We start from the raw sequence: 12,343 nt of genomic DNA on the forward strand, positions 1-12,343 counted from the left end.
CCTTGTGAAGTTGTTTTGCTTGACAAAGTATTGGGCCCTAATGTTCAAACGGGTGAGACCATCAACACTCGATTTGTCAATGAGCTATGGCGTACTTAAACTTGGTGGAGTTAGAGTGCTACACGGGTGAAAAATTGATCCGCTGCGCCTCTAAAGGAGTCGACTCGTGACAGTTGGTATCAGAGCTAGATCACTCATTTGGGGTGAGCTCGATCTAGAGCGGACATACAACTATCTTGTGATATCATTCTTCTGTGGACCCTGATGCCGCTGTTTGAAGGAGTTATGCATGAAACTCATCCTGGGGGACGTGTATGACATCTTAGACTCTAAACAAGACCGCCATTGGTTTTCTGGTCATGTTTGAACCGTAGGAGCTGATTGGTGATGCCTTGAGGTATCCGTGCCTATTATGCTATTTTTCAGCGATGCCTTGAACGCAACAACCATTCTTGAGGGTGCGAATTAAGCAGCATTGTGGCATCTAGTGTTTCCTTGCTATCTTGATGTTTCCCTCTCACTTTGTGGACTTGGTGAGCATTTCTACACTGTGGGCACACTGTGGTGCGAATAAGCTACATTTGTGGACGGGTTACTTTCTAACTAGTAGGGTTGGCATGATTGTGTTACTTTGTTGGCTATATGAGGATTTCTATCACAGTTTGGACTTGTGGAATGCTTGTATCAGATTGTGGGCATGTAATCTTCATTTATTGAGCCTTAGAGACGGATTTTCATTGACAGCCGTGCACGTGCTATGGCATTATCACTGGTTCACTTCAGGGGGGCCTATGTTTCGACCGTTCATGGTGGCATATGCAACTTGTGCTTGTTAGTGGTTTTGCACCTTCAGACGCATGATTGTTGACTTCTTAGAGGGTTTGTTCGGAAAATTTTCAAGACAAAATTTGAGATCTTGACTCCCGTGTGCAGAGGCACCGAGTGTACATGCTTGCTAGAGAGCGGGGTGATGGATGAAATCACCGTTGCTGGAGGACAACCGTGTAGTGGGATTCTAAAGTCAAGACATAATTTGATGCCAGGATCAGCGCACCGTTTTGAGCATCATTGTTGAAATGGCTAGCTTTGTGGGTGGTAGGAGCGGTGAACCTTTGAAAGACGAAATCTTTAAGTTTAATGAGATAGCCAACTTGAGTGAAGGCAGTGGTCGAGGTACTGAGCAACATGAGTCAAATTCTAGCCAAAAGATATAAGTTGCGACAGAGGGTTTGCCTGAGGGCATGAGCATGAGATTCAGCCAGTAGGCTACACTTTTCTAGAAGGCACGAATTGAACAAAGCCAGTGGGCTTCATTTTAGCAAGAGGGCTACATTTCTAAAAGCAATATTAAAGTTTTGAGTTATAAAAGCATATTCAGCCAATGGGCTACACTTTGTTAAAAAGAGCGAGTTGAGCAAAGCCAGTGGGCTTTAATTCAGCCTGAGGGCTACACTTCTACAAGAGCATTGAAGTTTTGAGTTATAAGTACATATCCACCCAGAAGGCTACCTATTGCCAGAGGGCACGAGTTTGAGTCAAGCCAGAGGGCTTCATTTTTGCTAGAGAGCATGAGAAAATTTGAGTTTGCAAAGAATGCATTAGACAAAGGGCTACAATTTGCCAAAGGGCTTCAGTTAAAGTGTTTTAAAGTTTGAGTTTGCCAGAGAGCAACAACCAAGAGGGCTTCAGAGATTGGGCTTGCTAACGGGCATCGGCTAGAAAGCTTCAGAGGCATGAGCTTGTTAATGAACAACAGCCAAAGGCTTTTATTTCGCTAGAGGGCACAGTACAGAGATACCTGAGTTTATTGAAGATATCAGCCAAAGGGCTTTGTGCGTGCCAGGGAGCATTGCTTAATCATTTTGAGGAGCAACTGTTAATTTGCATTGAGTCGACGAGGGCGTCGACACCTCGAGTGGAGGAGGAAGTCGTGATGTGACAACCCACTGTGAGTTAGCTCAGAGGAGCATTGGGAGCATGAAGGATCATTAGAGGAACATCGTCTAGAGGAGTCAGCTCAAAGGAGCTTGAGTTAACTCAGAGGAGCTTGAGTTTGCTCAGAAGAGTATTGACAGAGAGGCCATTCGAGAAGAGAACCTAGCATTTCAAGAATACTGGCAAAGGGCAAAGTTTAGAGACGCTCAGAAGAGCTTTGGCAGAGGCCATTTTTAGAGAGGGTATTTGAGAAAAGTTGCCAACAGAGGGTGCAACAAGTGGAGTGCATTTCAGCTGGATTATAGTAGAGAACAATGAGGGGAGCTTGGCTAAAAGAGTTGGGCGTTGAAGGTAGGCCATCAACACAGAGGTGTTGGAGTCATCAGAGGAGCCGGTACACGCACTGCAGCATCAACTTTGTGCTACATCAATGAGGACGTTGATGGTTGGAGTGGAGGAGAGTGTCACCGGTTGCCTTGCAAGGCTAACTCTGTAGCGTTTCGCTAGCAGTGGTGTGGCCATTTAAGTGCCCAAGAGTGGCCGTTGGAAGTGCCTCAACGTGGCTTAACATTGGCTCCAAGCAGCCCAAGGCATGTGGACCAGCAGTAGCAGCAGCAACACACGGCCAGCAGCAATAGCAGCCAATAACACTAGCCAATAGTGCAAATTTTTGGTGTGTTGTTTGGGCATCTAAATGAAAGAGTTTTGAGTTGAAATTTTTACTGAAAAGAGGTCTTGGGGGAAGTGTTTTCCTGATGAAGTTTCATGATTTTTCTCAACTTGTGAAATTTATGAAAAATCATTATGATTCCTCGGACATATTGATGTTTCCTCTTACCAGAGGGCTAATTGCTTAACAAGCATATATAAGGGGGCAAAGTGTACTACCTACCTACCTCCCTGCCCAAACTAGGCTTCAAGTGAGCAACCTTAGGGCAACTCAAGGGCGGGCTTTAGGCATCTAGAGGGGTGTCTAGAGTCTCCACGTGGGTTTGGAAGCCCCGTAGACGGTGCAACAATGTAGGCACTGCGCGTGCCTCCCGAGGGAGAGGTTCACTACGTTGTTTCCATTATGCCACGCAATATGGCATCTTTGGGACTCATTTTGGACCGAATGGGTGTAGACACCCCATTTTTGACAGCCCTTAAGATTTGGGAGCCACTGATTGTTTACTTGGTGATGAAAGTTGTGCAGTGTAAATGTTCGATTTCTTCGGTAAAGAAAGCGTTAAATCCCAACCTTACACCCCTTTTTGGACCAAAACTATTTTGACCAAAATGATTTTTAGACCTTAAGACCCTCTCTTTCAAAACATTTTTGAAAAAAAATTTTCTACGATGTTCCGAGACTCGCATTTTGTTAAATGTTGCGCTTTTCGGTAAACTGAACAAGGACAAAGTGGAAATAAATGAAAAAGAGGTGATCTCTTTGAAAAAATCTTCAAAACATCTTGTTTAGAGGTTTGGGGTTGAAGAAAAGAGGAGAGGAGGGAAGAAAACTAGCTGAGGAGAAGTTAGGCATGAATCTGGTTAAATCGAAAGTGAGCAGCCTTCACTCAAACAGGCATATCTTCTTGAATACTTGGAATTTTGACGTGAGGCTGCCACTATTGGAAAGAAGACTTCAATAGCTTCAATTTAGGCTCAAGAATGACCTGCAAAGGAGTCCATATGAAGGAGATATTCCCATTTGAATTTGGGCCCAAAAGCATATATTTTTGGCCAACCAGAGGTGGAGGTTTCTGGCCATGGATGGGCTTTTTTGGCCATGTGCCGGCCATGAATGGCCTTTGCCGGCCATTTTTCGTCCAAGAGTGATCATTTCCGGCCAAGAATGGACCTGTGCTGGCCATCAATGATCCCTTGCCGGCCATTGATGCAAAAAGTCAGATTTTTATAGATATTTGTGTTCCAGCTGTCCATTTTGGGATATTTTCGACCTGAAGCCTCATTCTTCTATATATAGAGAGCCGTCTCTATGGTTTTCAAGGTGAGAACAATATAGGAGTGATATATTTTGGGAGCCTCTCTCTCTATAATCCCTTCTCTCTAGACTTCTCTTTCTCTTGAGCTTTTATGCTTAGAAGCTTGCATACTTCAAGCTTTAACCTATCAACCCTTAACCAAAGTGGTTCATCTTTGGGCTGAGGTTTCTTGAAGCTCTCTTGGTGCCTCCTTTGAGCTCTAGAAGGTGGTTTAATCTCTGATTTATGCTTATTGTGTGCTTTGCTTCAAAGGTATAGAACTTACCCTATTTAAGCTTATTTTGCACACTTGTTGTGCCATCTTTGCAAATTGTTTTTGAGCTGGTTTTCAACTATAAAAACCGCTATTTTTGAGGCTTATAAATGGTGGTTTGAGACTATTTTGAGTTTGAGGGTGGTCCACCATTCTTGTAGCTTGCTTGCTAAGTTGTTGTGCCACTTTTCAAAGTTCTTTAAATCAAACGTTTTAGCCTTTCTAACCACTGAAAATCAGAGTTATTTCAGTGGCAAAAACTATGTTTTGAGGTCCAAAATGAGAGGGGTTGGCCTCTCCTCCTTGTGTCTTGCTTGCATGTGTAGATAGCTTTACACGTGACCATGTTTTTCTAGTATTTTGTGACTTGATCTCAGCATGGTTTTGCTACTATTTTGACTTGTTTTACCTCTGTTTGGGTCTAGTTAAGTCACTTGAGGCTTGCCTTGTATGCATGTAGTGCAATTGTGCTTGATAGTCTAGTTTGTGCCATGTTTTAGCCTCTTATTCTAGCCATTTTTAGCTAACTTCAAGCATGTTTTAGGACTCATTTTAAGCTGTTTTAGGACTGTTTTGGACTGTTTATCCCTTTTAAGCTTTGTATTGCATGCCTATAGTGTAGTAATCTTCACTAGTTTGGTGTTTTTGGCTTTTAAGCATGTTGTGCATAAGTTGCTTGCATGTTGTAATATCATTTTGCATGTCATTTCAGTACTGAAATATCTACAACCTCCTTCATTTCTTCACTTTTTCATTTGCTTTGAGGGTTGGTTAGCCTTAAAGTTGTGTTTAAGCTTGAGATTGAGACTTGTGCTTAATGGTTTTAATTCTCTTTTGAGGGTTTCTACTAACCAACGGCATAATCTCTCTCGTGTCTTAAGTCATCCCTTGGTTGACACCTCACTCATTAGAGGACTCTCACTTTGGACTTAATCGGTTAAAGAATGGATCGGTAACTAAAATGAGTAAATAAAATTGGACAAGTAAAACTTGAGCAAGGTAAGCATTTTGTGTTGCATTGCATGTGTTCAATCGGACGATATATTGAACACAAGGAAAGTTGGAGCATTTCATACTTAAAGTGATGAAATGAGCCAATCTCCTTTGTCTCCATGGCCTTTGATCACTCATGATAAGGTGGTGGTCTTGAGTATTGTTTTGTGCATTTATTGAAATTGTACTCCTTGGATCTTTGGTCATCATGCATTGAAAATGCTTGATTGGTAGTTTTGGATCCAAGAGTGCCACTTCTTTGATGTTTTGAGATGATAAGGAGGGGTATAATACAAATATACCCTTGGAAAACTCTAAATTTTTCTCTATTTGTACTCTGTTGCAGTGTGGTGACTCAGAGCACCAGTGGCCGGCAGTGGCTCGTTGGTGGCCGACAGCGCCTCATTCTTGGCCGGCAAGGCACACTTTTGGCCGGCAGATGGCCGGCAACAAGCTTTCATGGCCGGCAGGCCACCGGTGCAATCCTCAGCATTGACTTGGTAAAGTGGAGCAGAAAGGTTCTGGAGTATGATCAATCCTGCAAATAGAGCCTCTCAAGAGCAAACCGGAGGGCTTTTCGGGGCAAAAACCGAGTGCATGCATCCTCCATTTCCCGAGGCAGAGCTGAGGCAGTGTAGTTTAAATATCTTGCATGATTAGTTAGTGTACATTTGCTTTAATTAACAAGTTTGCTAATTAGTTAAAGGGTTGTAATAATTAGTAATTAGTTTACTAGTTATTCGTTTGGTTTGTAATAATTAGTCTAATTAACTTAATTAGATTAGTTGGATTAGCTTAGCTTAGTGTAGCTTAACTTATTCATTCAGACCCTCCTTCGCGAGGGTGCAATGTTGTAATAAGTGTGCGTGTGTGTGTATGTCTTTCAACCCCACGTCTTTCTCCCTTTTATTTAACCGTTTTTTATGGTTAGATTAGGGACATTTTCAATTAGCATACTTTATATTTGTATGATTGCATCCATTCATTTGTCTTGCATGCACCGAGGCTTGGCGCATCATTCAAACTGTATCGTTATTTCAATATACTTCTTTGAATACGTGTTTCAAAGCATGTTGTTCAAGTTGCTTCATATGCCATGTTAGTAGCCGAGCTTATTAATTGCATTATTGTATGTGTTGCATTAGGCATCTTAACATAGTTAGGATCATGCATTCTTTCTAACTAGTTTCTGTTTTGGCTTGGAGTACTTGGTAAGCTTTTACGCTTTAGCATGCTTGCATGAGTGTGATTGCCATGTTGCCACGTTTTGCATGCTTGCCATGAGGCGATTTGCTTATATGCTAAACTGCATGAATGCCTGTGGATGAAGGCTTGATTGTTTGAATTGGAACAATTCAACGAGTGTGAGTTTTAAGCCCACTTTGTGAAGTGGCAAATCATGTTTTAAGCCCATCATGTTTGATGGCAAATCCGCGTTTTGGCCCACTTGAGGGTGGTAAATTCAAACCATTTTAAAAAACAAACAAGAGTTGTTTTGTTCCAATTTTTGTGATTTTAGTCTATACTTGTTTGTGCGCATCACATAGTAATGTTAGCCAATAACCGGAATAAGAACACATAAGATTTATAAAACATCATATCATGATTAGTAGAGGCTGATCTTTGATCGGGTGAGCGGGGGTGCTCATTTCAGGACCTTTTCCTCCCGTACCCAAGTTCCCGAACCGAGGCAACTTTAGTGATGACGGACACATGGCCTTTGGCACGAGTCAGGGTTTCCTAAATTTCTCCAAAATAAAATATTTAGGTAGTGACTCTGTAATCTGTCAAAGTAGTCCAGTTTTGGCATTATTTGATTTAAAATTTATTTACCAAAAAGATTTGTCAGATTGGACTCTTTGGTGTTTATCGATTTCACATTGCATTTGTGAGACTAGATTCAGAACCGCGACAGGAGTCTAAATTGTAGGACCAATTCGAGCTCTCCGAAAGGAGGCGCAAGAAAGTCAAGCTACAATGGGCTATCGAGGCACCACTAAAGGCCTCATGTGCCGACTCAAGTGCTTGGTTTGGGTTTAACCTTGTACGAGGGGATCTCGTGGCTTAAGCTAAGCGGTTGGAAGGCGACACCGCATATGTGGGCAATCGAATGATGGCATTAAGCTATGCATTGACTAAGTCCATTGAGGGACTACATTATGCTACAAGCAAGCTATGGATTGAGACGTTGCCTTACTCATGCTACATGTTGGTGCAACGCTAAGGTGCGCAATGGCTTTAAGCGGAATCTAACACACGTGTAGGCACGAGGATTACGTCGTGGGCAAGAGATTGACCCTCGGTGGCTTGTGGGCTTCGCATGACCAAGTGGCCATCCAATATGCATTTATTGAGGCATGCTTGACCCTACGACACTTCGAGATGCTGTTAAAGACCCAACATGCAATGTTGGTTTGTCGGCTAAGTCGAGGGCCTTTGCTAACACATTGTTGTGTGGCTAGGCACCTTGGTGACATAAACCTAAGTTGGGCAAGCACCTTGCTGAGGTAAGCTTGGCGCTATGAATCGACTTATGCCGTGCTTGGTGCATTTGAGGCGTTAGGCCTACTTGTGGCATTTGGGTGAAGACAGAGCTTCCTTGTGAAGTTGTTTTGCTTGACAAAGCATTGGGCCCTAATGTTCAAATGGGTGAGACCATCAACACTCGATTTGTCAATGAGCTATGGCGTACTTAAACTTGGTGGAGTTAGAGTGCTACACGGGTGAAAAATTGATCCGCTGCGCCTCTAAAGGAGTCGGCCTGTGGCACAGGGCCTAACGCCACCTAATAATAGTTTCTTGATCATTTTCTTATTGCCAATGAGCTTTATCTTCTTTGGATGGAACTTCAAACTTGGTAGGGCATCCAGAGGGGTGTCTAGAGTCTCCACGTGGGTTTGGAAGCCTCGTGGACGGTGCAATAATGTAGGCACTGCATATGTCGCCCGAGGAAGAGGTTCACTACGTTGTTTCCATTATGCCATGCAATATGGCATCTTTGGGACTCGTTTTGGACCGAATGGGCTATTGAGGCACCACTAAAGGTCTCGTGTGCCGACTCAAGTGCTTGGTTTGGGTTCAACCTTGCACGAGGGGATCTCGTGGCTTAAGCTAAGCAATTGGAAGGCGACACCGCATATGTAGGCTATCGAATGAAGGCATCAAGCTATGCATTGGCTAAATCTATTGAGGGACTACATTATGCTACAAGCAAACTACGGATTGAGATGTTGCCTTACTTATGCTACACGTTGGTGCAATGCTAAGGTGCGCAATGGCTTTAAACGGAATCTAACACACGTGTAGGCACGAGGATTACGCCGTGGGCAAGAGATTGACCCTCGGTGGCTTGTGGGCTTCGCTTGACCAAGTGGCCATCCAATATGTATCTATTGAGGCATGCTTGACCCTACGACACTTCGAGATGCTGTTAAAGACCTAACATGCAATGTTGGCTTGTCGGCTAAGTTGAGGGCCTTCGCTAACACATTGTTGTGTGGCTAGGCACCTTGGTGACATAAACCTAAGTTGGACGAGCACCTTGCTTAGGTAAGCTTGGCGCTATGAAGCGACTTATGCCGTGCTTGGTGCACTTGAGGCGATAGGCCTACTTGTGGCATCTGGGTAAAGACGGAGCTTCCTTGTGAAGTTGTTTTGCTTGACAAAGCATTGGGCCCTAATGTTTCAAACGGGTGAGACCATCAACACTCGATTTGTCAATGAGCTATGCCGGACTTAAACTTGGTGGAGTTTTAGCACCACACAGGCGAAAAATTGATCCGCTGCGCCTCTAAAGGATTCGTCCCGTGACACAAGGCCTAACGCCACCTAATAATAGTTTCTTGATCATTTTCTTATTGCCAATGAGCTTTATCTTCTTTGGATGGAACTTCAAACTTGGTACGCCCTCCGAGAACTCTACCTAATAATAGTTTCTAGATCATTTTCTTAACAAGTAATTTAATTTAGGGTTATTTACATGGTTTCTCTTAAATAATTGAAAAGTATAATTTTAATTCATTAAATTATTTAAAAGTGTTTTACCCTGTAAAAGCATACAAAATGTGTGAATAAATTCATTTTTTTTTGTATTGAGAGATGGAAATATTTGAATATAAGAGTAAAATAATTGCAAAAGGTGGTCATTCCTATCCATCAGCTAATCATTTTGTATGTTGCCTTTCGCAATTCACTCCAATCCACTATTCTCTTTTGTCTCTCCTTTTCTTCCTCTGCGTTACTTTATACCTTCTCTCTCTCTTTCTAGTAGTTTATTAATAGAGAGGGAGGGAGGGAAGGAGGGAGGCATAGCAGCCTAGCAAGAGAGGAGAGAGAGAGAGAGAGAGAGAGAGAGAGAGAACAACCAAAGGAATTAAAGGTGGTATTGAACTATAATATTGGGTTGTTGTCTTTGCTCTTGATCATCTTGATTTTCTTCATCTTGATCTTGATGCAATAATATCAGAGAGGAGAGGAGAAGAATGGCTTTTGCAGGAACAACACAGAAGTGCACAGCATGTGAGAAGACAGTGTATCTTGTTGATCGCTTAACTGCCAATAACCGAATTTACCACAAGTCCTGCTTCCGTTGTTACCATTGCAAAGGCACCCTCAAGGTACCTTATAATTGCCTATTACTCCCCACCTCTCTCTCTCTCTCTCATCCCAATTGTTTCTGTTTCATCTTCTTTTTGCTCATAATTCTTGGAGGCAGACGAGCTTTGTGCACAGAAAAATGTGTCTATGTCATGTTGGACCCGCTGCAATGGTTGTTTTGAAGTACTGGTGCTTCATAACTTCGTAGTCTATTAAATTATAAGATTGGGTTTTTCGCGAGTTTAAATTTGAACTTGAGGGGCCATCGAGTCCACCATAGGTCCCATTTTGGTTATTCGAATTGTTTATTTTGCATGGCTCTCAATGTATATCATCAAAGAAAAAAAATTAAGTTGACCTGATAATTGTAAAATTTTCATTTTCTCGTGCTTGTCTTTGGAAAAAATTGACAAGTATATTTTTAAAAATAAACAATTTATTTTTTAGAGATAAATACGATAAAAATAAAAATGTTACATTTATCGGATTGACTTAATTTTTTTCCCCATAAATATCATATAAAGAGGTCATACAAAATGAATGATTACGATTATCGAAATGGAATTTGAGATAGACTCTACAGATCTCTTAAAATTCTCTCAAGTTCAGATTTAAACTTGGAAAAAACCCAATCCAAAACTCTATATATCTTAAGAGGTAAAAAACAAGCTTTATGATTTAGGAACCATTCCACCATTTTCCCTTAGAGTGGTGTTTCAAATTTTCAATATTTGAAACCAACTAAATGACCTCAAAAATTGTTTCATGTTCTAATATAAGGCAGTACTTACTTAATTTGCAGCTTAGCAACTTCAACTCTTTTGAGGGAGTCCTTTACTGCAAACCTCACTTTGATCAACTCTTCAAGAGAACTGGCAGTCTGGACAAGAGTTTTGAAGGTAACACACCCCACAAATACAATTATTTCTAAATTTAAATAAAAAATGAATATGTTGATAATGATTTCTTTAGTCCTCAAATCTTCTAAATTTCCCTTTTCCACCAACATTTTTCAGGAACACCAAAAATCTTGAAACCAGAAAGACAGATTGATAGTGAGGTAATTAATTTCATTCGAATCTAGATTAATTCTTGTTTTTTTACTTGAAAAAAATGTGTTATCTCAAATACTTTTTTGCTTTATTACGCTCAATTTTTTAGGCAAGTTTTTGGCTCGAGCAACCGATAATTGAAAGGCAGCCCAGTGTACAAGGCTCTTGTTACTGTGAGATCTGCAGAGGGAGTACATAGCCACTAACTAAAACATGAATTGTATTTTGCAGAATGCAAACAAGGTCTTAACTGCGTTTGCTGGTACCAGGGATAAATGTGTAGGGTGTAGCATGACTGTTTATCCAATTGAGAAGGTAACACGCACATAAATTTATGTATGGTTTGATCTGTATATTGTGTTTAACCTAACAATCATTCACCATGGTTCCGTGTATAGATACATTATGGATATGTCGATATGATTTTTTTTTTTAATTTTAAAAACGTATAATAAATAGCTAGATACATCTATAAAAAGATATATTTTTAAAATTTGTGACAGTGCATGATATATAAAAATTAAAAATCAACTATAAAAAATAGTTAAAACAACGTACAAATTAGAATTCCATACCAATTAACAAAGAGAGATAACTGAGAAAGAGATAGAAACTCAACTGATAGGGAGAGATACGATTGTTCAATTTGTAAAGACTAAAAAAAATCGCGTTCTCTCAAATTTGTAATATTTGCAAAAACACCCTTTAGTTTTGGAGTTTTTAAACACAAACATAATATATTTATTTTACTTACCCTTTCATTTTTTTGAGATTTTTGCAAAAGTACCCTTTATTTTTGGAGTTTTTAAATATAAACACAATATATTTATTCTAAAACCTATATATTTTTAAAAAATTACATATATGCCTCAACATACCTATAAAAGTACCAATACGTATCCATCTAGTACCCAACAATTTTTTTTTTTTTAAAAAAAAGTGACAGATACATATTTCTCGCATTCGTTGATATTGAATACATACCTAGTACTCATACAACATAATTTTTGGAGTAAAATATATTGTTTTGATGTGTTCAAAGGTGTCTGTCAATGGAAGTGCTTATCACAGGAGTTGTTTCAAATGTTCGTATGGAGGTTGTACCATAAGCCCATCCAATTACATTGCACATGAGGGAAAACTCTATTGCAAGCACCACCACATCCAACTCTTCAGGGAGAAGGGTAACTACAGCCAGCTTGAGGGCGACCTCGAAAAAGAGTCCGCGCTGGATTCCATGGAGATTGCTGCTGAATCATGATCCTCTACTATTGAACAAATTCTCCTCATTCTCTCTCTTGTTTGTTTTCTCACAACATCAATGTTGTTGTCGCAGTGTTTTAAGGAAGCTTTCTTTGCCGAGTCCATAATGGTTTTATACGGTGAGATGGGTTGGTTTTTGTCCTGAGCAATGCTAGGTATCATGAAAATTTTTTTATGAAAATGGTCATGAAAGATTTATGACCTTTGGATTACACTTAAAATAAAGCACCACACACTAATCAAGGTAATCCAAGAGTCATAAATCT

The 12,343-nt window shown here is 40.6% G+C and overlaps 1 protein-coding gene across 1 annotated transcript; it reads left to right on the forward strand.

The window, feature by feature from the left end:
* The first annotated feature begins 9,362 nt into the window (after positions 1 to 9,362).
* LOC114320969 (LIM domain-containing protein WLIM1) lies at positions 9,363 to 12,179 on the forward strand. Its single transcript, XM_028268082.2, has 5 exons — positions 9,363 to 9,782; positions 10,565 to 10,661; positions 10,779 to 10,822; positions 11,046 to 11,129; positions 11,857 to 12,179. Exons 1-5 carry the CDS (start codon positions 9,648 to 9,650, stop codon positions 12,073 to 12,075), a joined length of 579 nt encoding a protein of 192 aa, XP_028123883.2. The 5' UTR covers positions 9,363 to 9,647; the 3' UTR covers positions 12,076 to 12,179.
* The last annotated feature ends 164 nt before the right edge of the window (positions 12,180 to 12,343 follow it).

Source organism: Camellia sinensis, chromosome 12, assembly GCF_055761805.1.
Source record: "Camellia sinensis isolate YWXY chromosome 12, ASM5576180v1, whole genome shotgun sequence".
In the NCBI taxonomy this organism is placed as follows: Eukaryota; Viridiplantae; Streptophyta; class Magnoliopsida; order Ericales; family Theaceae; genus Camellia; species Camellia sinensis.